The sequence below is a fragment of the Pteropus medius genome, unplaced genomic scaffold, assembly GCF_902729225.1.
Source record: "Pteropus medius unplaced genomic scaffold, Ma_sr-lr_union100, whole genome shotgun sequence".
Classification (NCBI taxonomy): Eukaryota; Metazoa; Chordata; class Mammalia; order Chiroptera; family Pteropodidae; genus Pteropus; species Pteropus medius.
Genome location: NW_024342475.1, coordinates 1,430,327 through 1,457,969, shown reverse-complemented (window position 1 = coordinate 1,457,969; position 27,643 = coordinate 1,430,327). Strand labels below are relative to the sequence as shown.

The 27,643-nt window shown below is 50.5% G+C and overlaps 2 protein-coding genes and 1 non-coding gene across 11 annotated transcripts in view; 1 reads left to right on the top strand and 2 right to left on the bottom strand.

Annotated features, from left to right (window-relative positions):
• OPA3 (outer mitochondrial membrane lipid metabolism regulator OPA3) overlaps positions 1-21,978 on the top strand; it is a 65,594-nt gene extending 43,616 nt beyond the window's left edge. The window contains exon 2 of the mRNA XM_039866228.1: positions 20,423-21,978. Within this exon, the coding sequence (XP_039722162.1) occupies positions 20,423-20,829 (407 nt within the window). The 3' untranslated portion in view covers positions 20,830-21,978. The remainder of the gene's footprint in view (positions 1-20,422) is intronic.
• LOC120605398 (5S ribosomal RNA) lies at positions 8,092-8,210 on the bottom strand. The gene has a single exon (XR_005653627.1). It is a non-coding gene; the product is annotated as a 5S ribosomal RNA (ribosomal RNA).
• Positions 21,979-22,405: 427 nt separating the features above from the next.
• Positions 22,406-27,643, bottom strand: part of VASP (vasodilator stimulated phosphoprotein) — a 12,564-nt gene continuing 7,326 nt past the window's right edge. For 2 of the 9 annotated variants that reach the window (XM_039866218.1, XM_039866215.1), the window contains exons 3-12: positions 27,453-27,629; positions 26,428-26,533; positions 25,869-26,024; positions 25,500-25,741; positions 25,244-25,344; positions 24,646-24,697; positions 24,468-24,504; positions 24,204-24,249; positions 23,918-24,081; positions 23,584-23,881 (exon numbers count right to left, since the gene is read on the bottom strand). In XM_039866218.1, the coding sequence (XP_039722152.1) occupies positions 23,790-23,881; positions 23,918-24,081; positions 24,204-24,249; positions 24,468-24,504; positions 24,646-24,697; positions 25,244-25,344; positions 25,500-25,741; positions 25,869-26,024; positions 26,428-26,533; positions 27,453-27,629 (1,173 nt within the window). In that variant the 3' untranslated portion in view covers positions 23,584-23,789. Of the gene's footprint in view, positions 23,250-23,374; positions 23,433-23,542; positions 23,882-23,917; positions 24,082-24,203; positions 24,250-24,467; positions 24,505-24,645; positions 24,698-25,243; positions 25,345-25,499; positions 25,742-25,868; positions 26,025-26,427; positions 26,534-27,452 lie in introns of those variants that run through there. The other 7 variants (XM_039866214.1, XM_039866216.1, XM_039866213.1 and 4 more) reach the window with 7 other exon arrangements.

Genomic DNA, 27,643 nt, shown 5'->3' with positions numbered 1-27,643 from the left:
GGAGCACATGGCGTGGGGCTCGGAGGCCAGCTTACCCGAGGCCCGGGGCCCTGAAGAGCCTGGCGTCGGAGAAGCCGGGACAGAAAGGAACTCCATTCCAGTCATTTCTTTGTTTCCCAGTCACTTACTTTTACATATTTCAAGGCACAGCAGGCTCAGTATGGAAAGCTCAGGAGACACTGAAAAACATCAACTGGAATGAACAAATCGTCCTTAATCCCAGTACCCAGTGATGACCATTGTTACCTTGAAGAGCCGCTGTCCAGAGGAGCTGCGGCTTGAGCCGCAGTTCGGGAAGGGAGGGCGCCCGAGAGAGGGGCACAGCGCGGGCAAAGGCCGGGCTGCCACGGGAAGCGGTGGGAGCGGCAGGACCCAGCCCGCGCAGGGCGCGATGAGCTGGGGAGGGCGGATTTGTGCAGGACCCGAAGAGCCAGGCTAACGGCCGGAGCCCTGGGGAGCTGGGGCAGGTTTTTCTGTTCGTTTGCTTTGTTGTTTACTGAAGAGAGTTCAGTGCAGGATGGCAGTGTGGACAGCTGCGGGCAGAGCGAAGGGGTCTAGGGAGGGGTGCTGAGACCCCACCGGCCCTGGCACTGGACCCAGCAGAGCCGGACACCACCCCCAGATCTCAGAAGAGTACCAGAAGCAGGTCCCAAATTAGCAGATGCAAGAGCTGCTGCCGTAGGTCAAGGGCACAGCCCCTGTGGCCCAGCCAAGGGTGGGCAAGGGAGACAAGCCCCACCTCTGCCTTCTCCCGGACTGGGTCTCCGTGACATCATGCCTGGCGCCCGGCCTCCGGGGAGCGCAGAAAGGTGGGCAAGAGTGGGGAGTGGGTCTGGGGAGGAGGGAAACGTCGCAGCCCCGGCTTTCGAGGAACGCAGGAGAGCAGGACCCGCGACACCAACAGCTCAGTCCCGTGCGCATCCCCTTTGCGCGGTGTTTAAGCCCAGCCTCCGCCCAGGTACCGCGCGGTTCACAAGTGAAGGTCCTGAGTTTGGAGAGTCACTCTCGCCCCAGCCGGTTGGTCCCAAGGTTTCTGCCTCCAGTGCCTCTGGCCACAGACTCCCCAGTCGGCGGACTGCTGGGCCGGCGGGTCGGGTGGAATACTGCACGTGACCGCGAGTTAGGGCGCGACCCCCCGGGTCTCCTCCCGCCGCGCAGGCGGGTGGAGCGCGCGCCTGGGAGAGCTTCGCCCCTGGACCGTGCGGGTTCCGCTTTTGCGAAAGGAGATCGCTCTGGTTCTTTCCTGCTTGGACGACACGTGCTCACTTAAAGTATAATCAATCAGATGGGCGATAGGATAAGTGGGTTATTAAATCCCTGTGGGTTGACCAAAAAATAAAATAGAATCAGCCAATAGGAAAAGGAGAATCAAAAAAGACTCACATTTCTAACCTGTTAATGGTACAATTTGCTTTGCATCCAAAGCAGATCGTAGTGCAGCGCCCTGCAGGATCACGCTGGTCCCATCTCTGCAGGCGGATGCACGCGATTCTTACCATCGATTTTCATTTTATTCTGTAAGGCATAGAGAAGAGGAAACCAAACACCCAGGTCACCGCCAGCCCAGATTCAGCCCAGCGTCCCCTGACCTTGCAAGTGTCCTTGTATCCCTGTGAGACTCTTGAAGGGCACAGCAAGTGCCACCGCTGTATGGCGCACCCCGCCCCCGGGATTTCTTTGCCTCCACCCTCGCCCCTGCATTGGATCTTGTGGGACACCCAGGTGCCTTCCTCTCACACATGGGGATCTGAGACCTGGGGGGGGGAGGGGCTCAGAAGAGGGCAGAACACAGAGGGACTTCCCCGATGACTTGCAAAGGGAGAGGACTTCCCCCTCCCCCCCGCAGACATGTCCCTGTGGCAGCTACGGGAAGGGACCACAAGAGCCCCAGCTTCCCTCTTTGAAAACTTCCTCTATTTTTTTCTCACTGGAATTGAGTGGAAACTTCTTGTGCATACCCCTCACCCTTTACCTGATGACAGACAGACTGGGCCCAGAGAGGGCAGGACACTCGCCCAAGGTCACACAGGGGGAAGTTGGGACACAGCCAAGTTAATGGCATAAGCCCCCTGTCCGGCAGACAGGCCCCTCCATGGCGAGCAGAGCTCCCAGGAAGGAGGGAGAGAAGACAGGATCTCTGTGGTCCCCGCAGGAGGACCGGAAGGGGAAGCTGCCAGCGAGGCCAGGATGTACGTAGGATTTCCAAGGTGTATGTCCTGCAGTCTTCAGCCTCTGACTTGTTGGGGTTCATGGGGATGACGAAGAACTTCTCATGGGTTTGGCAGCACCTCTGCGTGGGGCGGTGGAAGGGGTAGAAGCCTCTGCAGCGGCTCCACTTGGGGTCCTTGGGGTTCAGGGCCACGCCGCCACAGAGTCGCCACCTCTCTTGTATCATCACCAACAACTCTCCTGGGGGCAGGACAGCTCCCCGTGAGGCCTGGGCCATCTGGGCAGGGGGTGGGGAGTGCTGCTTTTTCCTTAAACACCTTTATTAAGATGGGATTCACATATCAGACAATTCACCCATTTCCAATGTACAATTCAAAGGTGTTCAGTATAGTCGAAGGATTGTACAGTCATCACAGTCAATGCTAGAACATTTTCATCACCCTGAAAAGAAACCCAGGGTCCATTACAGTCAGTCCCCCAGCCCTGGGCAGCCCCCGAGCTGCCCGCTCTCTGTACAGCTCCGCCCGTTGTGCACGCTGACCGCACGCGAGGGTGCTGACGCTCCCCACCCTCGCCAACACTTGTTCACCTGACGTTTTGATCGTAAACACCCTCGTGGGTGGGATGTGGTGTCTCCTTGTGGTTTTGATTCGCGCTTCCCTACATCACCTACGTCTGATGTCCAGTTCGCCTAAGTACCAGAGCAGTCCGGCCCCCTCTCTCGTCTGCCTCCTTCCCAGCCCAGCGGGTGGCACCTGCACCGAGTTATCAGGCCCTCAGCGGGCTCCTTACCAACTTCTCGCCTTGGGCGCTGTCCGGGTCACGGCCAAAGACGTACAGATAGCCAGTGGCCCTACAAAGCGATGATCAGTCTCACTAAGGTCACCGGATGACAGTGGGACAGTGAGATGGCCTCGTCTGCCCATGAGACTGACCAAAAGGGGGGAGACGATGCCGCTGGACCCGGGCACTGAGGGTGCGGACGCCCTCCTGTGCCGCTAGGGGGCGGGGGGAGCAGACGAGGCCGTCGTGAAGTCAGCATCTTTCGTCAGACGTTCGCTGTGTTCTGCGGGCGGGCAGGTGGTGTGATGCCGGTCTCTTGCCCGTCCATTACTGTCTCACCCTGTCCCAGGTGAATCACGGCGTCATCTGTCTCACTTTCCAAAAGGTATCAGCTCCGGATTGGGAGCTGGTCCACCTCGTCATGGCTCGATGCTCACATTCCTTCCTTACCTGACCCCTCATTGCGTCCTCGGTCCTCGGGCTCCGCCAGTGCTAAAACTAACGTCACCCCAAGTTAGGAGTTTGCTTTGGAAACTAAGTGGAGTTAGGGGTCAAGCTCTGCTCTCCCTTTCCCATGCTGTGTGACCTCAGGCAATGAACTGCACCCCTCTGAGCCACACTTTTCCCATCCCTAAAAGGGTCATTTCTGCTTCCTGGGGGGTGAGGCAGACTGAGCTTGGCTGCCAGGCAGAGGGTGTCAAGAGGGGTTGAAAGAAGGGAGTTTAAGTAGAAGAATGTCGCCAGCTGGGCCTGTGGTGGGACGGGACTCTAGACTTTGGCTTTTGACTCAGCCAACCACCCTCTTCTCCCATTTCTGCTCCCCCACCCCCAGCAGCCCTCTCTATGCCCCAGCACCCACCTTCAGCACAAGAGGCTGGCACAGAGATCCTCATGGGGCGCCCCCCCCCCGACTCCCTGCCAGAGCCCTGGGGGTGGGAGGGAGGTGGGTCAGAATTACGCACTATTCTGGCATTGCAGCTGAGCAAGAGCACGGAGGTGGGAGTCACACCCCTCCCTACCATCCGGCCACTCCAGAGGGACCAGACTTCCCTGTCCTCCACGCCCATACTCACCTTTGTGCGGAATGGCCCTTCCCTGCACGAGTGGAGCTAGCAGGAGGAATAAAACTGCAGAGGAGAAAGGAGGGAGGGTTGGGGTCCCAGCTGGGAGGGAGGGTTGGGTCCAGCCCAGGAGAAAGTTAGGTCAACTGGGGAAAAGGAGGAGTTGGGGTCCCAGATGGGGAGAAGGGAGGGTTGGGGTCTAGCTGGGGAAAGGGAGGGTTGAGGTCCCAGATGGGAAGAGAGGGAGGGTTGGGGTCCCAGCTGGGGGAGGGTTAGGTCCTAGCTGGGAGAGAGAGGGGAGGGTTGGGGTCCCAGCTGGGGGAGGCGGGTGGTAGAAGGCTCTTACCTAACAAGATCCAGGGTCGCGACGCCCCTCTGGCCCTGGTCCTGCGCCCTGGCCTGCATCTGGCTGTCCTTGGTCGGCACATGTTATAGAAACCACAGCATCTGGAGAAGATAGTTATATAGTCCTGTGCTAGTGGGGTGACTTTGCGTAGAGCTGGTCACCAGGAAGGCATGAGACCTCATACATTTATATAACATTTTGGAAGGAGGGGCTATGGAGATTGAGAACAATTACCTTGGAAGATGTCTCGCCGCCCTTGCCTGCCTGACAAACAGAGGCACTCCCTTGGTTGCCAAACACTCGAAGGGCCAGAGAATAAAGTTGAGTTTGTTTTGTTTTGTTTTACATATAGGTAGGAAAAATGTATTCAAATATTTTTTATTTAATTGACGAATTTATTTTTTAAGCATTTTATTTTTCCCCATCTCCCCCGCTCCCGCCCCCAATCAAATATTTTAAATGAGGCGGCTGGAAAGGAAGAAGCAAAGGAAGAGGTGAAAAAGTAGGGGAGGGGAATGAGAGATGATCAGAAATACGTGCCCTTTTGATACGAGCCATTTAGACGTGCACCCTCAGGAGCTCGGAAAGCTGCGGGTGGCCATGTTCATTTAGTGGATGACCAAGAAAAGAACAGATAGAGTACAACCTGCAACCTGCATTTTTAACTTATCTACCCTGGGGATTATTAGCCTTAGAAGGGAAATGAGAAAAGTAATGAACACAAAGCAAGTCTTATTAATGGGAGGGGCGTAGGGGCGTAGGCAGGGGATCATATGTTTTCTGTTTAAAGCGGTTAAAACCAAAGTCGACTTTGTGAAACTCTGGCTTCAAGATTTCTCTCTATTTCATTAAATTTTGGATATTTGAATTTCATGACAGTTGAAAGGGGATAATTTTTAGTAGTAGTCCTGATACAGTCACGAAACAGGATGGCGTGCGAGCCTTTTTTATTAGCAGCAAAATATTCCCTGCCGGTAGAGGTGCAAACGCGGTCACTTGGCAGTTTTCTCTGGAGACGCTTAATGATTCATGCAGAAAGATTGGAAGCCCTGTGCGGGGCCTAGACCTCGCCCTCTGTATCTTTTATAATAAAATTGGAATAACATTTTCTGGGCATTCCGCGAGTTCTAGAGAACTATTGAACCTGAGGCGTTGTGGGAACCCCCGAATTTGTAGCCAGTCAGAAGTGCACATGGCCTAGGAACCCTACTTGTGGCTGGTGGGGGCAGTCTTGTGGGATTGAGCTCTCACTTGGCAGTCTGCACGAACTTGGCTGATTAGTGTCAGAATTGTAATACAGTGTTAATACAGAATGTAATTCAGTATACAATACAGTATATAATGCAGTACATAATGCAGTATATGATACAGTATGTAATACAGTATTGGTACAGAATGTGATACAGTGTATAATACAGTATTAATATGGAATATAATGCGGTATATAATACAGTATTAATACAGCACACAATACAGATGCGATACAGTATGTAATACAGTATATGATACAGTATTAGTGCAGAATGCGATACAGTGGATGATACAGTGTGTAGCGCAGTTTCAATACAGTGTATGATACAGTATGTGGTATAGTATATAAGCGGTATTAGTGCAGAATGTAATACAGTATATAATACAGAATGTGATAGTGTATAATATAGTATGTAATACAGTATTAGTATAGAATGCGATACAGAATGTAATGCAGTATATAATACAGTATTAGTACAGAAGGCAATACAGGATATAATACAGTATTAATACAGAATGTGACAGTATACAATACAGTATCGATGCAGTATGTGATACAATATAGAATACAGTATTGGTATAGAATGCGATACAGTATTAATACAGATTATAATGCAGAATGCGATACAGTATATAACACAGTATTAGTACAGATTGTAATACAGTACACCCAGTTGATGTTCAGCAGTTGGGGGTGAAACAGAGTAGTAACTAAACTAATTCTCATTACCAAGTTACTTTTTCTTTTTAAATACATAACATAAAATGGATTATTTTAACCATCTTAAGGAAATACATAACATAAAATGGGTTATTTTATGTTATGTATACATAACATAAAATGGATTATTTTAACCATCTTAAGTGTACAGTTCAGTGGCGGTAAGGACATTCACACTGCTGGGCAACCACCAACACCTTCTATTTCCAGAACTTTTCATCATCCCAGACACTCTGATCCCCTTAAACAACCAAGTTACCTTTTGTTGCTACAAATATAGATCTCTAATTCCCCACTTTAGAAAGTAATTATGGGGGGAGTGAATTAATGCAATTCCTTGACAGCTCGAAACGGGGAGGTGCAAGGCGTCTTCTGCAGGGAAGCGAGGCAAGAAAGGGTCCGTGAGTGAGCAGGTTACTTCTGTGGGCAACTGGGGCTCAGGCCCGCGGGGACCCTCTAGGAGGCAGTGTACAGGCACCTCAGAGTTTGCTCCCTGCCCCTCCGAGTTCCCCAGGAGTTTTGAGAGATGGACATATCACACACCAAACAGTGGCATAGCCTCTATTGGCCATCAGGACACCTCGGTGATCCGAAGGAACAGGCCTTCCCAAAGAGCCACGCTGGGCAGAGGACCATCCTCAGGGACCCTCAGGGACCCTGGGCTAATTCCATCATGAGCTTCTTTAAAATAATTCCTGGAAATGACGGCGCTGCTGGATCTGAACACGTGCACGGTTTTCTTTGATTCAGTGGAACAAGTCATCAGTGTTCATAGGAGAAAATTTACAAATTAAGACCGTCAAAACCCCACCTCCCAGAAATCATCGGCACTTAACATTTTCACATATTTTCCTTATATATAGTCCTTGTTATTATTATTATTATCATTATTATTTCGTATTTCAGTTTTTCCCAACATTGTAGTTGGAAAATTTTCAAACCTACAGAAAAGTGGAAAGAATACACAACGAACACCAAATGCCCTTACTGGATTCACCACTTGGACACGTTGTGACCTGTTTATGCCCTTCACATATCTAGAACTACATCTGTGTCTTAGGTATGGCTGCTACAACAAATCGCCACACACTTGGTGGCTTACACAGCACATATTTATTTTCTAACAATTCTGGAGGCTGGGAAGTTCAAGATCAAGGAGCTGGCCGGTTGGGTTCTTGGTGCGGGCTCTCTTCCTGTCTTGCAGGCGATCACCTTCTCACCGTGTCCTCAGTGAGAGAGTGAGAGAAAGCCCCGATGTCTCTTCCTCTTCTTATAAGGACAGTAATTCCATCATGGGGTCCCTGCCCCCATGTCTTTATCGTAACCTAATCACCTCCCAATGACTCCACCAAATACCATCACATTTGGGGACACGCATCATTCATCATGACACATTCCATCTATATGTCTCTATATACATACATATATATATTTTTTTCCTGAATCTTTTGAAAGTAATTTGCAGATGCCATGGCACTTCCTTTATCCTTAAAAACTTACACCTGTATCTTCCAAGAATAAGGACCTTCTCCCGTGTAGTCCCCAGACCATTATACACTAAGAAAATTATTAATAATTTCATGTCATCTAAGAAACTGCTTGTTTTCAAAATTCTCCAATGTCAGAATACCTTTTATAGATTTTTTTTCCCCTCCAATCCAGGATCCAGTCATGACTCACACATTACATTTTATTATTTTTTTTATTTTTTAGGCAAGGACCTTGTCAGCTTACAATCTCTTATTTTTTAATTATTTTTACACCTACAGCACCTGGTCTTCCTAGGTGGTCTCCCATCCAAGTACTAACCAGGCCCGACCCTGCTTAGCTTCCGAGATCAGACGGGATCGGGCTTGTTCAGGATGGCATGGCTATAGGTACATTACATTTTATAGTCATGTCTCTCTAATCTTTTTAAATTTAAGACAGGTTCATCACCTTTTTTGGATTTCGAGGACTTTGTATTTTTGAAAACTCCCAACTTGGTTGCCCTGTACAAAATGACTCACACTCTGCACTCATGATGAGATTCAGAGCGAACATTTTCAACAGGAAAACGTGAGTGATGCTGTATCTCTCCTAGAACTGCTCCATCAGGTCATGGTGTCACTTTGTCCCCTTAAAGAAAAAAGAGAAAGGACACAAATAACCCAAATCAGGATGCTGAATTTGACCACTTGGTTTAGGTGGTGACCACTGGGTGTGTGCACTATAAGCGCCTTTCACTGTTTTGTGAGTAGTAGGATGTCTACTCATTGACCTATTCATTCATTTATTTATGTTTTCGGCAAATATTCTGTGTTTGCAGCCTGGGTAGATGATGCTGGTGATACAGTACTGACTAAGAATTCCTGGCCCTGCTTCTTGGACTCCCAGGGCCTGGGAAAGACAAACCATTTTTAGACAGTGGCGATCCAGAGTGGTTGGGGCTGGGATGGGGGAGCCCTTTTGGAGGGTGATGGTCCTGGGTGGTCAGGGAGGGCTTCCTATAGGAGGAGGCATCCGAACCAAGACCTGAACATTCAAGGTGAGTGTAGAGAGGAGTGAGCTTTGCAGGCAGAGGGAAGGACATATACAAAGGCCCAGGGACAAGAGAGAGCAAAGGGGTCTGAGCACTGAATGAAATTCAGCTGGAAATTGCCAGAGCATCAGCCATGGGCCAGATCACACTGGGCCTTGAGGCCATTTGCAGGAGTCAGGACTTGTTTGTGAGCAAGTAGAAACCACTGTAGGGTTTTCTGCAGGAGAGGGCTTTGGACTCAGTGCATTTTTATTCTCCCGAAGGATCGCTCATCGGCATGCAATGTGGCTTGAGGAGGCTGCACTGAAAGCCCCTTTGGGGAGGGACCGGGACGGGGAACCGGTGGGAGGGGACAGCCAGGTCTGGCCCGGGCTGGCGACTAATCAGGCGAGGGGTCAGGGCTCCCAGATGATGCTCAGGTCCCAAGAATGTTGTCTCTGGGGCACACGTGCGTGTAATTACATTAAATGTTTGTTGTTATTCTCAGTTTAAAGAGTGAAGCCATCCTGTAAGGTTTATAAGAAGAAGTAGCAGTTCCCACCCTGCCCCCTTTCTCAGGTCACAGACACTTTCAGACCCTTCTCCGTTTCACAGTAGGTGCTTATCCTGCCTTATCCTCAGGTGGGTTTTTTTCCCCCAAAGCAGCTTTGTTGAGGTATAAGTGATACATACGTGTATAATTTGATATTTGGACCTATGTGTGCGCCCATGAAGCCCCCACCGCATTGAAGACAGTGAGCACATCTTATTGCTCGCTCCCCAGTTTCCTGGAGCCCTCCTCCGGCCCCTCTCCACTCTCCCCTCCCCCAAGCAGCCACTGATCAGCTCTGGCTCACTGTGCTCACAAACGCCAGGCTGCCGGCTGCCGGCCCGGAGCAAGCTGGGTCACTCCTTCCCAGCGTTTTGTCTCGCAGTGAGTGTAGCTCAGGAAGTGGGAGCCCAGGGTGCCCTGCTGTCTAGGACAGCCCGTGGGACAGGGAGAAGGCTGACTCCAGAGCCGCCGCCCCCGCCCGCCGCCCTGTCCCATGCGAGGTCGTCTTGCCGTCTCGTGTGTACCTTTGCGGTTTTTTATTAATCGATGTGAGATTCACACAACATCAAATTAACCATTTTCTAATGAACAATTAAGTGGCATTTAGGACGTTCACGACCTTGAACAGCCACCACATCTAGTTCCAAAACGTTCTCATCACTCCCCAAATAAAACTTGGTACCCACTACGTTGTCACGCCCCATCCCCTCCCCCTCCAGTCCCTGGCAACTGCCAGTCTGATTTCTATCTCTATGGATTTGCCTGTTCTGGGTGTTTCGTGTGAACGGAATTGTACAGGATGTGGCTTTTGGTGCCTGGCTCCTTCCACTGAGCACAGTGAGTTCCCGGTTGGGCCGCGTCATCGCGTGTGTCAGCGCCTCATTCCTCGTCATGGTGGAATGGTATCCCGTTGCACGGATGGGCCGCGTGTGTTTATCTGTACCTCAACGGATGGACGACTGGGTCGTTCTCACCTGTGGGCGATTGTGAACAATGCTGTGTGAACACGCATGTCACTCACAGTCCTTTAAGGCTTAGAGTATCTGTCTGGAGGACAGCGGAGCATCCCGGACCTGCTCCAACATTTCTAGACCCAAGCCCAAGACCCACCTGGTACTGGGTGGGTCAGCTGGTGCAAGTCACTCAGTCTTTGAACCCAACAGAGCTTCCTTTGTGCTGTTATTATGACAACGATGCTGTCGCTACCTGCTGAACACTGAGGAAGGTGCCTGCTGTCAATGAGAATTGCAAAATGTTACATTTTGTAATCACGGATAAAGATTCTGCCTTGCTATCCACCGAAAACATCCTGGGCTAACTGAAGCAGAAAAGAAGACATTGGAATGCTCTTAGGTATCTCACTGCAGGCCAAGGCTAAGAATGTTGGCAGGAATCTTGGAGGTCTATAGTTCAGGACCAGTGTTGTCACCAAGAGACTCAAAATCTGTAATGGTGCCTGGAAACAGGAGCTTGTGGCTGGGACTGCAGTCGCTACTAATGTTACTGAGCTCAAGGGGTTCGTTCTGGCCACACGCGTTAAAGCGAAAGGAGACACAAACGGGATTTTGCAGCAAAGAAAGTAGAAAGTTTATGGAAGGAAATGGCACCAAGCCCAGAAACATGGGTGAGCTAATGATCAATCTTAAGACCTGGCTTCCTCAGCACCTCTAGGGGATAGATATATCATCACGTAGAGGGAGAGATGCATGAGTCACGGTGGCTGGGGGAGTTGGGATCATGGGCTCTACCTGTCGGTCGCGGCTTGGGTGGGAGGCAGTTTGATCATTGCATCGGGTCCTGATGGCAGTCCTGGCATCCTTCTGTTTGGGTTCAGGGGGATGCAGGCAGGGTTGCGTCTTCGGTCTTCGTGGGCGTGGAGCTGAAACACACCGGAGATCAAGATGCTGAAACTTTGACTCTGTGGTCGACAGACCTGCGCTTTTGTTCCTAGGTCCTGGCTGGTGATGATGGGAGCAGTCGTGCAATATGCAGGAGAAGGGGAGAAAAGCAAGTGAGCACAAGGCCGGTTTGCATCAAGGAGAAAGCGAAGGGAAAAAGTCGTCTCACAGAAGTGAAGCTCTGCACACTTGCGTGACAGAAATAGTCCGGCGGGGTGGCCCTCCTCTCCCCGGCGGTCATGCGGGGACCCAGGCAGAGGCAGCCCCACCACCTCAGCATCTCAAGGTCGCCCCGGGGTCACGACCACCCCTGGCTGGGTGGGCACTGCCAGAGGAACTGGCCGACTTCCCAGGCCATGGGTTGCACCCCCATATTTGCCCCGCACCTACCGCCCACCCTCCTGTATGACTCATGGGCTCTCCTTGTGACCTGAAAGTCTCGCTCAAGATTTCAGGTCCAGAGAGGGACCAAGGTGATCAACCCTGGACACGAAACCTGAGAGCTGACTGCCAGGGCGGCAGAGCAGCAGAGTCTCTTCGTTGGCTGTAGAGGGAGGTGAAGTCTCACCAGGAGAGCTCACTTCGGCAGACACTCTTCCCATCGGCAGGACACTAATTTGATTCAGTGTGGCCGTGTAGCCAGCCAAGAACGTTCGACTCCCCCGCAGTGAGGGGTAGCCACGTGACATCTTGGGCAATCTACTCCTGGGATATTCATGAGATCCAGTGGTTTCTCTTAAAAAAGGACAGATTGCATACACACGCTTTCTGCCCTTGCCTCCTGCCTAGAGGAGGGTTCGATTCTCAGAGGGACGACAAGCATCTTTTGGGCATGTGACTAAAAGCCCCATAATAAGGAAGGTCAGGCTGATGGAGAAGGAGCCTGGGCCCCGAGCGGCATCCTGTGGCCACCGTGGTGGCCCTGGCTGCTGGCCTCAGCTCCACGGCTCTGGTAGAAGAGGAGGCCATGGGAGTATCCAGTCTCTGTCACAAGCCGTTCCTGGCCGACGACATGGCGCATCCCCAAACCAAGATGGAGGTTTCGATTTTGGAAAAATTGGCACCCCACAAATAACAAGCATGAATTCCCGAGGTCACTTCTGTTTGGCATGGGCCCACCTGGACTCAGCAGGGGCCTCTGTCATCAGCCTGCGACCCCTGGTGACAACGGCATTTGCCAATTTCAGTGAGAGAGACTTCAAGACTCAAGTGTTTTGTTTGTTTAAACGGCTTCCTTGAGGTGTAATTTACATACCACGAAATTCACCTGTTTTTAAATGGACCCGTTGATTATTCGTGTACACTTACTCGGTCGTGCAACCATCACCACAATCCAACTTTGCGACATTTCCATCACTCGAAAAAGATCCCTCGTGTCTGTTAGCAGTTGCTCCCCATCTGGCCCTCCGCCCGGCCCCCGGCAACCACTCATCTACTTTCTGTCTCCGTAGATTTTTCTGTTCTGGACATTTCGTATAAAAGGAATCGTACAGCACGTGACCTTTTGTGTCTGGCTTCTTTCACTGAGCACGATGCCTTCGAGATTCGCCCACGTTGCAGCGTGTCAGGGCTTCCTTCCTTTTTACGTGTTAATAGTACTCCACTGTGTAAATACACCGACCTGGTTGATCCGTTCACCAAATCAATGGACTTTTGGGTGCTTTCCCCTTTTTTAGCTGCCGTGGATATCTGTGCGCGGGTGTGCGGACGCATGTTTTTTCTCTTGGGTACATACCTAGGAATGGAATCGTTGGGTCACGTGGGGAATGTATGTGTAACTCGTCAAGAAACCGCCAAACTTTTTTCAACGTGGCCCCACCGTCCTACACCCCAGAAGTGACACGCGAGAGCTCCTTTGCCCGGAAACTTGCAAGCGCTTAGAGTTCTTTGTTGTTTTCATCATAGTTATTCTAATGGGTGTGGAATGGTATCTCACTGTGGTTCTGATCTGTATTTCCTTGATAACTAATGTGTTGAACATCTTCTCATGGGTGTTTTGGTATTTGCATATCTTCTGCCTGTTTTAATTGGGTTATTTACCTTCCTGTTGTTGAGTTTCAAGAGCTTTAGATGTATCGTGGTTATAAGTCCTCTATCAGATATAGGATTTGCAAGTATTTTCTCCCAGTCTGTGGCTTTCTTTCTCACTACCTTAATGGTATAACATGCTTTTTAAAAATAACTTTTTGAGGTATAATTTACATGCAATAAACCGTACTTGTTTTTAAAAAACGGTACTTATTGTAGGTGTTCGGTTCGATGGATTTTATCACAGGATTTTATCACAGGTATACGAAACTACCACCATGGTCAAGGTATAGAATATTTCTATCACCCCCCCAAATTTCCTTGTGTCTCTTTGCTGTCCATCCCCCCTGCCACCCCTGCCCTAAGAGGATTACTGACGCGCTTTCTGTCACTGTACATCCATCGAAATCTTTTTTTTTCCAAATGGTCAAAATTTATAATTGTTATGTATCCTTTTCCAAACGATTTTCTGTTTAATTGTGAAAAATCGCAGACATACAGAAAACAATATAACAAACACCCATATCTACTTTTTAGAATTAATAGACATAAACATTTCGCCCCATTCGCTTTGCCGTTTATCCTTTTTTAGGAGCTAAAGCTAAATCTTTACCCCGTTCTCCCTCCAATCTGCCCGAAGTCGCTGAGTATTATTCCATGTGAAACTTTATATTTTTCCTATGTATATCTGCGTCCCTAGTCAATGCATGTTCTTGATTTTTCATCACGATGTTTGTATCTTCTGGAACTTGTATGTCTTCCCACCACATTATGTTTTGGGGACATTTCTGTGTTGAACTGTATAAAGCTCATAAATTCTTTTACTTTTTTTTTCCTTTGTAAATCATGAGATTTCTTAGTCGTGAAATATTTCAGGATTGCTGGTCGGTTGGGAAAGGCATGCCTGTGGATACAGGACACTACTCGGGAGGCCAACACGAGCGATTTCACCTTTTTTGCTCTGTTTTATTTTCACTGCTGTGCTCCACAATCATAAGTGAATTTATGGATTGTGACATCATATCCTCCTCAATTTTAGGCCTTGTTTCCCTGTTGAGCCTTGACCTTGAAGGGACTGTTTAGCTCTATGGAGGTAATTGACATATGGATCTGTATTTCTTTTTAAATTATGGTAAATAAAACCCCCACATATTATAAAGTAATATTATAAAAATATAAAAGACATGCTTAACCATTCATCAAATTTTTTTGTTTTTGTTTTTTTTTTAAATAAGAACGAAATGCGCCGTCATTGTTTCTGTGAGTCTCCTCAAACAGGCTGTAGTCGGGCCCCTCCCCCTCCCATTTTGAGTGGGAACTGGAGTTCCTCAGGCCTGGATTCTGGATCCATTTACCTTCTAACTGACCCTGAGTGACCCCTTGGAGAAATGAAGTAGAGAGTTCACGTTTCCGTCACGATCCTGCTCCCTGCTCCCTCTACCCAGAGCCCGGTGGGGCAACATTGGGCCAGGGGGTTCCTTTCAGGAAGGGAGAGAGAGTTCTCTGTCCCAGCCAGTGTAATATTCCAACAGGAAGGGGCAGTCATGGCGCCTTGAAGTTAGAAGTCTCAGGCTCCTCAGGTAGCCAAGGCCAAGTCTGGCCACTCACTGGCAAGGGGGAGCAGACAGACAGGTGAAGGACATTCATTTCTCTCAGTCTCAACGATGGTGCAAGTGAGCATTCAGATACATCTTTAGGAGAACAGGTTTCTTTGGTGTCTACCCAGGATCGAAATTGCTGGGTCACAAGGATTGGACACTGAGCTTTAGTAGTTGCTGCCACCTCCGGGACGGAGTGCATGGCATCTTTGCCAGCACTTGGCACGTCTGGGGTCTTCATTGCAGCCATTCTGGTGGGTCTGTAGTGCTTCCTCTGTATGATTTCAATTAGGATTTTCCTGATATGTAACTGAGTTCACCATCTTTCCTTATGCCTAGTGGCCATATCGATATCATCCTCCGTTGGGTGGTCCACCTTTCTCTTAAGATCCACAGGAGGTCTTCGCATATCCCGAGTCTGAGTTCTTGGTCAGATGGGCAGATCGCAAATGGCTCCTCAGTCCGGAACTTGCCATTTTCTGCTCTTGCCGTTGACTTTGAGGAATTAGAGTTCTTAATTTCAATGTATTCTACGATGTCAAACTTTTTCTTTAAGCCTAGTCCTTTTTATGTTTTAACAAATATTCACAAATAGCGACCAGCTCAAAGTTATGATGATACTAGCCTATGTTTTTTTTTTTCTAAAAGCGTTGTTTGTGCCTCTCACGTTTTCATCTCCAAACTCTATGAAACTGAGTTTTGTGTAGATTGTGAGGTAGGCGTCCAGGTGTTTTTTGGTTTTTTGTTTTCTCTACGTAGAACAAAAGAATTTGCTTAGACTTTGGTTGTGCATCAAATCTGTGGATAAACTCAGGGAAAACTGATATTTTTACAACACAGTTGATTCCAATCCATTACAGATTCTTCCTGAAGGGATTACAAAAATTAGCAACACCCCCCAGCCTGCATTACGAAGTCACTACGACCCCCAAACCTGAGAAGGACTGAAGTCCACCTCTCTCATGCACATCAACACAGGTATCCATAAAAATTTAGCAAATCAAATCCAACAATATATTAAAAATATGTATATCATTTCAGAAATCCAAGTGTGGTTTAACATTTTGGAAAATTAGTCCATGTAATTCACTATATTTACAGGAAAAAAAAATGACTTATCCTGTAGATAGGTACAAGAAAAGTATTTAATAAAAATAGACACCCAATTCATGATTTAAAAAATTACTCTCAGAAATCTAGGAACACAGGGGACTTCCTTAGTGTGATAAAGTCCTACAGTAAATACCATACTTTCTTCCCTGATATCAAAAGGAGCCAAGGAATAAAGGACAAAAAATCGGGAAGGAAAAAATGGTTCTTATTTGCAGCTGACCAGATATGTACAGTTTAAAGAATCGATGGACAAATTATAAGAACTAATAAGAATAAGAAATAATTTATCAAAGTTACTGGATTTAAGGTCAATATATAGGAATCAATTAATTCCTATCATCGGTACCAGTAACAAATAGAAAATGAAATTTTACAATGATGCCATCAAAATAGTATAAAATCAAAATAGTATAAAAAATATCTAATACATGGGAATATACAAGACCTCTATTCAGTAAACTATATAAAACATTATCAAAATAAAATTTAAAAGACCTGAATAAAGAGAGATACCATGTTCATGGACTTGAAGATTCAATATTGTGAAGATGTTAGATCTTACTAAATTGGTTTACAGATTCAAGTAATCCCAACTGTAATCTCAAAAGCCGTGTGTGTATCTGTCTGTGTGATTAACAAATAAGTTATCAAAGTCACACAGATTAAGTCTGACCTTGTCTCCAGGCTACAGTCAGAGAAAACTGTTTAGTGGTGGCTTTTGTACCTTGAACCTTGTCATTCCTGTTCTAGGGTTTTCACCTTGACTCAACCCGTCCAGAACAGTCAGTAGGACCCCTCCCACTAGAGTGAAATCAAACACCTCAATGACACTTATCACTCCCCTAAGGGAACTTGGCCTGGCCTGGAGTAGGGACTTTCCCAGTGAACTGATCTCTCCCTGTGTCTTATAGATTAGCATCCTGTTGATGGTTAAAAGTTCCTGCTCCAAGCGCGCAGGGAAAAAGGAACCAATCCACACCCCTATCACAAGATGTCTGCTTATCATTTAAAAATTAATTACAGACAGACAAGGAAAGTCTATATGAAACAACAGACTTGGGAGTGTGGGGACCGTTCTTCCCAAAGATCAGGCTTGAGAGAAGTTTGGAGGCCTTAAAAATCATGCTAAGGATTTTGATCTTTCTCCTGGGGGTACTGTGAGCCATAGCGGGGTCGCGGGGGAAGGTCGTGGTCAAATTTATGCTTTAAAAAGACTCCTCTGGCTGCCTTGTGGGTGCCGGGCTGGAGGGGGTGAGACTGAGGGGGGAAGACCAGTGAGAGCCTGGGCCCCAGGAGAGGTAACTGAGAGTCAGCCCCTCGTGTCAGGCCTGCCTCGTTGGGTGGGGCTCACCCACCTGTTCTCTGCACCACAAACTCTAGCGTAGCTGCCAGTCAACCTGAGCGACCCACACTCTCAGAGTTTTCAATTAGTCCACTTCTCCAGATGTAGATTTTAAAAAGCTACATGGAGACTCTAAACTCGTCTCCGTATTTGGATCTTTTATAATACATTCTTTTTCATAAAGACAATGAAAAATCACAAATATGGTTGCAAAACAAAACAAAAAACCCTCAAACTGAAAGATGTTCTGAACGGAAAAGTTGGTGAAAGCCCCCAGAATGTGGAACAAAGCGGAATGATGACAACACAGGAGGGGAAGGTCTCAGGAGGGGAAGGACCAGTGCGGGCAGCGTGCCAGCCCGGGACGGGACGTGCTCCAGACGAGAATTAAGGGGAAAGAGGGAGGAGGAGATGCATCGTATGTGCAAAGCCAGGGGGTTGTCGAGACCACCCTCGCTCTGACACCAACTGCAAGTTCAGGGGGCCCCCAAACAATCCCCAGTTTCACTCGTTTGGTAGAGGGACTCACGGGGACTCACTGATCGTTATACTTCCGGTTACAGTTTATTACAGAGAGAGGATACCGATTAAAATCAGCCACAGGAAGAGGTTCATGGGGCAGAATCCAAAGGACTGCCAACTGGGAGCTTCTAGTGTTCCTCTGTCCTCTCCTGGTGGAATTGTGGACAGCGCTATCTTCTCCCAGCAACAATGAGTGACAAATGCATGGAGTATTGTCACCAGGGAATGCAGATGGGTCCTACAGATAAGGTTCACCAAGCGTGTGGCTGACTTTAGTTTCTAGCCCCTCCAAGGTTGAGCCATAGGTGGCCCAAAGCTGTCACCATAAATCACATCCCTAGTGTAGATTATCTGGCATGGCCAAGGCCCCAGGTAAACGAAGACACTCTTATCAGGCAGGACATTCCAAGGACTTAAAGAGTTACTTCTCAGGACAAAAGGGCAAAGACCAGACCCCTATTTGGGTAAAGTTAATCCTGTATTTCACAGACAAGAAAAATTCCAAGGACTAAAGAGAGAAACAAAGTTCAGATAGAAAAGTATAAAATAATGGAAACAAGAAAAACTCACTCATAAACTCATCCTGGTGCAATGTCAGTGACACAAGAATGACCAAACAATGACGACAACAACAACAACAACAACAACAACAACAAACACCTCTGCCCATTACAAATGATAGAACCAGGACTCTAAACTACTGAGGATTATGATTCTGAACTCGTAATTCTGGGCCGAGAGGAGACAGTATCATCTAGTCTAGTGTGAAAGTGGAAAAAGATACTTAAAAAAGGCAGAGATCCAAAAACACTTACCTACCGTGCACTCTTTCTGAAAAAGGTATGTAGGGATATACTTCAGCAAAACTAAAATGGAATTCAACAAAGAGGAGGACACAGATTCCTCAAGAGAAGGAACAGTGTGAAGGGGACAATGTGAGGACGCTGGGAGGACAGCCCTGCAGTGGCCCAGGACACAGCCAATGGGTCTACAGCTGACTAATAAAGAGAATAGGAGCAAAGAACTGGATGATCTCGGTCACAGAGAGAGTTAGCCATTTGGGGGTTAAATCTGGCAGAAACACTACTGTAGGGAAAACTGAAAACTTCATACAGTAAAATCAAGGTCTAAATATGAGAAAACTCAAGTGTGGCATGACACGAAGCAATGTTTAAAGCCATTTAATGTTCATGCTTCAGACAGCATAGAACATGGGCTCTGAAATAAAAGGACGTCTTCATTATGGATCCACAGTAATTAGTATTTACAGAGCTTTAAGAGTATACATGCACTACATTTTCATTTTCAGACCTCAGCCTATGGACAAGGCACAGTAAATACTTAGTATAACCTCAGAAAGATACCTTGACAATGTAAAAATAGTAGTATGGTAAACCGACCACTGGAGGTGGAAGGGGGAGGGTCGAAGGCAGGGCAGGGCAGTTAATGTGGTACAGGTGCCAGGAAGTTGAAGCAATAGGCATGTTATTTAGAATTACAAATGTTACCAATAAATAGTAACAAAATAAGAATCACTTTCGAAAATTGGGAGAGGAAAGGAAAGGATATAGAATATGTGTTAAAAAATCACAGGATGAGGGGTGGGAGTGGAAAATCAAGTCATAATCTTTTTAAAAATTCAATTTGGTAAACTACGAAATCGAGGTATAAGCTTGTGATTTGGCATCATAGGGAAGAAGTAAATGCAGAAGAGATCAAAAGTGGTTAACCTTTGAGGAGTAAGATTAAAGGCTGAGGGGCAAAGATGGACTTCCTTTTTCAGTACACCCCCTTCTAAACACCACCCCCACACCTCAGGCATAAGGTATTCTCACCAAAAGGAAGAAAAGGTCATTACATCAGCCTGACTGCTGTAAACGATAGTCGGAAGGGATGAAGTATAAAATGTTTTCAGGAATTCATCTCCTAATGAGCCCGAAGAGGCTTCTTTCCCCCCATCAGTTCGTGTATCTATGCGTGAATATTATTTACTACTGGAGTGGGTCAGGTCTCAGCATCAGCTCTATATGTAACATTTCTAAACGGCGACAGTGCTGCTAAGCCTTATTCACGTGAATAAGTGATTAGGTAAAGAAGTGAGAGCAGCGTGGCTCTAGGCCCGCGCTCCTACCCAAGTCCCGGACCGCTCAGAGAGCACACTTCAAGGGCCTTGCGGGGAGCGGGGAGGGAGCCAGGCTGGCCTCGGGTGGCAGGGGGCGGAGATCGGAGGGAGGGAGCTTGAGCTCCGGCTCTGGACTCGTTACCCCTCCAGCCGTGCGGCTGGGGACGCAGGACCTCCCCTCCAGGGCAGCGTCTCTCAGAATCTTCTGGACGCCGTCCAAAGATGCCCGCCGGGCCCTCCCAGCCCAGATACCTAACTGGGCTTTCCGCGTGCGACGCCCGGCGCCCACTCCCCGACCGCGGAGATTCGGGCTGCCGTGTCCCCACGGTTCCCACCAGGACACTGAAGCATCTACGGGCGGGGCTGGCAGGGGGCTCCCCAGCAAAAGATCCCTGACCCCTTTCTTTCCCCACAGTGTACCACTGGGCGGAGATGCGGGCCAAGCTGCGCATCATGGGCTTGAACACCGAAGCCGTCAAGCCGCTGAACGAGGCGGCGGCCGTCGAGCTGGGCGCCGAGTTGCTGGGCGAAACCACCGTCTTCTTGGTGGCCGGCGGCTGTCTGGTGCTGGAGTACTGGCGCCAGAAGATGCAACAGCGTCGCAAGGAGGGGGAGCAGCGAGCTGCCTGGGGCGCGGTGCAGGGCGACGTGGACCACCTGGAGCAGGCGCTGGAGCAGCTGCAGGCGCAGGTGCGGGCGGCGGCGCCGCTGAGCGCCCTGGAGGAGCTGCGGGCGCAGATGGAAGACATGCGCGCCCAGCTCTGCGAGCCGGACTCAGACGCGCCGTCTGCGCCCCAGACGGAGCCCGCGTCCCAGGAGTAGGAGGCCGCAGGGCCCTGGTCTTGCACGTGACTGTTGTCTTGGCTGCGACTTCTCCGACTTGGCCTCCTGTCTGTCCACACTGTTCGTTCCTGAACCGGCCTAGCTATTACCACCCCGTCCCTGTAGGGCGGAAGGGATCCTACACTGGGGCTGATCCAACCAGGCGTTTGGTCACTTCACCCCACTAGGTGGGCCAGCAGGACACAGGGACCTGGCCAGCTCATTCTGTCATTCACACCTCCACTTACCTGAGGAGTGATCCTCTCCCGGGGGCCTCAGCCATCGCACGGGGGGTGGGAGGGACACTCTGCCCCCTCCTCGTTGGTACAGTCCATTGTAATGATGGAGACACTTCCGCTGGACCCCGCGCCCGGGCCCCGTCCACCTACCTCACCCTGTAGTGCAGGGAATGGGATGGATCTCGGACGACTTTAGGTCCAATGGGCCACTCAGTGGCGCCTGTCTTCAGTCCACCATCCGTACCTCTACTGGGGTCCTCGCCTCAACTGGATCTGTCCAACAGACCTGCCCCGCACCCCCCTCCCTTAGTCTGTGGCACAACCCCCTGGGGAAGGCCGTTTGGGGTCCTCTCTTGCAGTTCCACCAGCTCTCCCTGCTCCCCACTTTCTGTGATCTGTTCCAACAGGACATGGCCCTTCAGGGTAGAAAAATGGTTCTGCTTAGGGCTGAACAATTCTGGTATGGCCAAAGCCCCCAGTTTACCTGGCCCAAAGGTCTGGACTACTGCTGTTCTTACCCACAGTTCTCCCTAGCTGGCCTCTCATAGGGACCCACCTGTTCCCCTGCTCTATGGGTAACTGTCACACCCCCCACCTTCCAAGCCTGCTCTTCAGTACTCAGGGATTCCCCCATCCTTCTTGCCCTTGGACTGGACCCCCAGGCCCCCTCGACCTCCTTCATGCAAAGGCCTCCTCCGCGGGACCCCCAGCCCCTCAGCCCTTAAGTTCCCCACTCCCATCCAAAGGGACTGTTGCACCAGACAGTGTTGCCTACCCAGCCTACCCGCTGCCAACCCACTGAACTGCTCTGGGAGGCGGGGGGGTGGTGCATGAGCTCTGCGACTTCTGAATTCTATTTTTTTAGACTGTTGATGTTTTACAATTAAAGGAGCTCTGGGTAAAGAAGTCATCTTAAGAATGTGTCTGAGAACCATGGATACAATGCTCATTAAAACCAGGAGAGAAGCTGGGTGGGCAGGGAGCAGAGGGTCATCCTATGAGCCCTATCCCAGATGGGGAAACTGAGGCCCAGGGAAAGCAAAGGGACTTGCCCAAGGCCACACAGCCCACGAGGGACTATCCCCTGGCTTTCTCGAGGGTGGTGGATTGATTGGGGAGGGCAGCGAGGAAGGCCCCTGGTAAGGGGCAGGGGAGGGAGGGCGGTCTGTTGAGAGCTCCAGAGGGAGCAGAAACCGCCCTGACTGCAGCAGCCTGAGGGAACCGGAACAGGTGCAGGGCAGGAAGGAACATGGGGGGGCGTGCAGATCGCTGGGGGAGGGGGGCACGCCCCCATCCTCATCAGAGCAGCCCTTTGAATCACTCCAGAAATCTTAGCATTTATAAAAATTGGCAGATTTATTCCGAAGGGGCCCATTTTCAAGAAGCTAAAGGTGAAGGTGGGAGAGGGGAGATCTCCCCCTTTCCTTTCTTCCTCATCTTCATTTTCCCTAAGGGGGTAAAAATGGCCTGGACCCCAAAACCTACCCAAATAAAAAATCCAAAAAACCGAGGTTCCAAAAAGTTACAGCATCTTAATTCCTCATAGAAAAGGGCAAGGTGCCAGAGGGAAGGGAGGTCCCTGGGGTGGGCGGAGGTGCCCCAGCCTGGTGGGACATCCCCTTCTTAAATAGCTGCCCCAAATGTGACAAGCCTGGGGATATAGCATTTAAAAACTCCCCATACCCCGTTTTATCAAAACCAAAGAGAAAAAAAATTTCCCTTTCCCCCCCAAAACCTAAATATATATATATATTTTTTTCCTTAAAAAAACAAAACTTCGAAGGCATTAAGCGTTAAAGTGAATCTAGAACAAGGGAATGTGAAATTCCCTCCCTCCTTCACCCTTACTGTGGGGTTAATTGGTACATCCCCAGCAGAGGGACCAGCCCCAAGGGGATGGCGAGGGGAAGGACCAAAGGGAGCAAAGGGTGGCGGCTCCCCAGCCAATCAGCAGCCAGTATGGGCGTGAGCACGGCGCCAGGGAAGCCACACCCCCCTTGGAATTTTCCAAGTGGGATGGGGAGTGGGGAAGACGCATTCCTGCGTAGTCTTCAGCCAATTCCAATTCAAGTTGAGGCAGGGAAAGCAGGGTGACAGGCGGGGTGTGCGGAAAGAAGAAACGGGATCTTCTGGAGCCCTGTGGTCAGGGGGAACCCCGCTTCCTCAGCTCCTGGACAAAGGCTGGAAGGAAACAAGGGGCAGAGGTCAGGGGCAGGGCCTCTTCCCCCTTTCCTTCCAAAACAGAGCTCTTCCCAAGAGAAAAGATGCCTCCAAAATAAATGTTTGAAATAAAAAAAACACCTCACCTTCAATTATTTCCTCTTTCACTTTCCGTAATTCCTTCCTCACCTCTTCCAGAAGCTCCTGAAAATAATGGGGTGCAATGGATCAGAAAAGGTGTCTGGACTTGCAGAAGTGAATCGCCTTTCTAAATGACTGAAGGGTCAGAGGAAGGAGGTTCAAGCTCCCCCACCCCCCAGCCACCATGACATCACTGAGCAGGCCACAGAGGGACTGAAGAAGTCTTAAGGGAGAATTTTGGATCTTTGGAGCCAGAAGCAAAGTACTGGAGAACATCCAGTACCAGAATTGGCAAATACCTTCCAGTGTTCTGCCAACTCCTATTGGTGAGGAATGTCTGGGGCCAGTGTGCTGAAAAGGATTCTGGGTACTCATCAGGAATGTGTTGCAGTGATAGATTAGTAAGGTCTGTCAAGGGCACTAGATGAGGGGGTTGTGGCGTCTGTGCCTCCCCTGACCTGATCCAGTATCTTCCCTTCTCACGCTGGAGAACTGAGCATTTCTAAGGCCTTCCCTAGGATCATGGGGCAGGTCAGTGGCAGAGCCAGGGCCCATGTCTCTTTCCTTCCTGCGTCCCCTTTCTAGCTCCCAACCTCGCCTCCGGCTCCCTCCCCAAGCTACCTGTTTCACCCTCTCCAGGTCTGACTCATCAGCAGCGCTGGGTGTAGGGGCGTGGGCCTCGGAAGTGGTCACAGAGGACGACGACTTCATCCTAGGAGAGACGGCGTGTTTGGGACAGAAACAAAGTTAGAGGGGTCAACATCACATTCCTCCCTACAAATTCGACAAATCTAACAACTTTGGGTTGGTGGGGCCCCAGGATTGATGGCCCACCTTGGCAAGGTTGTGCTGTTCTTCTCCCAGGGTCTCCGCACAGGTTCTGGGGGACAGGCAACAAAGCAGAACGATTAGGGTCAAAGAATGCTCCGCCTCAATCTTTCTCCCATAGCCTCACGCCTCTGGTCAAAGAACCACCTCGGGAGACTACAATCCCCAGCATTATTTGCACAGACCCTCTCACGAGGGTGCTTTATGTGAAAACAGGGCATCCTGGGACATGTAGTTCCTGCGGCTAGACTGGGCTCTCACTTTACTCACCACTGTGAGCGGGGACTCTGGCCTCTGGCTCCTCCTGCTGGTGGGAAATAAAACTGTCATGAGCCAGCCCATTTCACGCCTCTGCTCATCTTCCTCTTCCAGGTTCAACCCAGCCCAACCCTGTCACACCGAAAGGTACATCCTAAGGTGTATATGGTAGGAAGAGCCCTTAACTCACATTGGCAGATTCATCCTTGGGGGGTTTCTCTCCAACTAGTGTGGCTTTCCTTCTGCAGGGGGGAAAGGCAAAAACAGATGGATCCAGCCCACCCTCAGGCACTCAACGATTCCCCTTCCCAGAGTTCTAGAAAGGTGGATCCTACGGTGCAGTCCCGGAATCCGTGACGGCTAAGAAAACTTTAGTTTTAGAAGTTAAAGAGAGTATTGTTCTCAGAGCGGAGTGGGAGTTTTACACTTCTCACATTTGAGAATCACAAAATTCCAAGGGCGGAGGATTCTAAGATGCTAGGATTCCAGGAATGAACCTGAGTTGCCGGATTTCGAGGCAGGAACTTCTGAAGTCCTTGAATTCTGGGTTTTAGAACATTCTAGAGATGGTTGCAAACCTTGGCCATCCTAGGAGAATGCAGCCTCCAGCATTAGATCCCAAACCTGGCTATCGAAGTGGGAAATTTCACCCAGAGAAACAAAAAATGTGAATCTGAGTCCTCCCCCCACCTCACCCTACTGAACAAGAATCTCCAGATGATAACTGCTGGTCTGAGGGGTTTGTTCCCAGAGCTTAACACAGGCCTGGGCTCCAGGCTCAGGCTCACCTCCGGGCCAGCATGGCGTTCATCTCTTCCATGAGCCCCCCGCCTGTGCTTCGACTGCTCTCAGCTTTGGGGGCTGAGGGCCCCCCTGAGGCCTCCTCCTGCTGGAGAAATTAACAGAGAGGAGGGGACCTTTATGGGTAAGACTCCTGACCTCCCAGGCCCTCTTGTGACACCCCCAGGCAACTGTGGCCTCACTTCCCATTATTCCATCAGGGCCCCAAGTCACCCCACCGCCTGCCACGCCTGGCCCCCTTACCTTGCTGACTTTCCTGAGTTTGGCTCCGGCAATGGCTGCAGCCAGGCCGGGGGCCCCCGTCCCACCACCACTGGGGCCTGCTGCTGTGGGGAGAGGGGGCGGAGGGGGTGGGCCTCCCCCTGCTCCATGCCCCACAGCTGAGACCCCCGATGGGGGCAGACCAGGGGGTGGGGGGGGACCCGGAGGAGGCGGAGGTCCTGGAGGTGGGGGTGGCCCCCCAGCTGGGGGAGCAGGTGGGCCTCCTGCAACAAACACAAAAAAGGAGGGGTGCTGAGAGAGAAGCCTGAAGCCTCATTCATCGTCATCTCACTGGGCCAGCCCCTCCTCCGGGGAGGTCCCCCCGATTCCTGAGGCCATTTGAGCAGTCACCTGCATTGGAGACCCGGCGCTCCCGCTCCATGTGCTCCGGCTGCCTGAGGAGGGACGACGGAGCTGCCGTCACTTCGGGCCCCGAGGAGGGCCAGCAACCTCTGGCCCCTCTCTGAGGTCTCCAGTGAGGCCGGTTCCTAAGCCCCACCCGCGTGCCTTCCTTCCCGAAGGGCCCAGGAGAGGGTTGGGAGGGGACAGCAGGGACATAGTGAGACCAAGATGAAAGCATTTAGTGTCATGACACTGTCAAGAACATTCGAATTACAAAATGCCCAAGATCCTTTAAACGACCAACTTTTGGACTCCGGGAATGGGGGCGGGGGGAGCGGTGGAGGGGGCAGGATGTGAAGGGTCAGAAAGTTCTACAACTCTGGGTGTCACGAGTTTCTCAAACCCCAGGAAGTGGGAGTTTCTGAAAGCTGTCAATTTCTAGTCCCCTGGGAGTTGGAACATTCTGGAAACTGAGAGTTGGAGAGTTCTGAACTCTAGGAGTCGAGAGTTCTGGAACATCCCAGAACTCTGACAGTGGCAAGGTCCCCCACCCAGGGCCCGACCCCACCTTTTGTGCTGCTCCGCCTCCTCGGGGGAGGGACCGTTCTGGACAGACCAGGTAGGAGGCCCCGCAGGTGGCTGAGGTGGCGGTGGTGCTGCTGGAGGCCCACCTCCTGGAAGGTGAGAGTGGGAAGGGCGACGAGTCAGCCTTGGAACCCTGCCACGTCCCTTGGCACTTTCCCTCAGCTCAGAGGCCACCTGGGAATCCTGCCCTGAGGCGCTCACTTCCTTCTCCCTCGGGATGAACTTCTGGGATGAGGGGCAGCACCACCTTCCCTGACTGAGCTGATATGAGGCGGGTGCTGTGGTGATGTCCCCAAGTGACAGGTGGGACAGCAAAGGCCAAGAAGGGGCAGTCACTAGGCCCCAAGCCCTACAGACCAGAATTTACAGTAACAAGACGAACTGAGGCTGACTCCAGCATCCACTCTTAACCACCGGCCGCTGAGACCCCCAGCCCGAGAACCCCGGAAAGCGTGACAGCCTCTTCCTCACCCACCCCCAGGCCTGGGCTCCCCTGGACCCAAACTGCACACCCTGTTTCTCTCTGTGCCCCCAGGCAAGCAGTCCCTTCCCCACGGGCTCTGAGGCCGCTCAAGGAAGCAAGACACCTCTGCCATTTGGTGACTGCAGCAGAAACCGCAGACTGCCAAGGCACAGCAGTCCCCTAAAGCCTCACTGTCCAACGGACCTGGCAGCCCCAGGGAGCTCGTCATAAATGCAGAAGCTCAAGCCACCTCCACAGCCCGACCGAACTGGAATCTGCATTTTACCCAGAAGCTCAGCCGATTCGTGGGCACGCTCATTTATCTGGACCTGGGAGGCGGTCACCCAGGAGTGCACGCGTGTAAAAATTCACGCAGTGCACTGCACGGCTGGAATCCGGGTGCGCAGCGCTCACACGAGAACCCGCGCGGAATCCTCAGAATAATTCGCCACAGTAGCAATGAATTAGCCCCATTTTCAGATGAATAAACGGAGGCCCGGGCCGCACGCAGGGCTCCGCGGTTCCCTCCGCCCGCTCTCTCTAACCTTCCAAGGCCTCGAGGGCGCTGGCCATGCCCGCGGCAAACTGGGCGGCGTCCTCCTTGCTGCCGAAGTTGAGGCCCCAGACCTGGCGGGCGTCGCGCCACTGGTGGAAGTTGGGGGTGGCCTGGTTGTACTTGAGACCCCGGATGATGGCACAGTTGATGACCACCTGGCAGGATGGGAAAGGCGGGGTG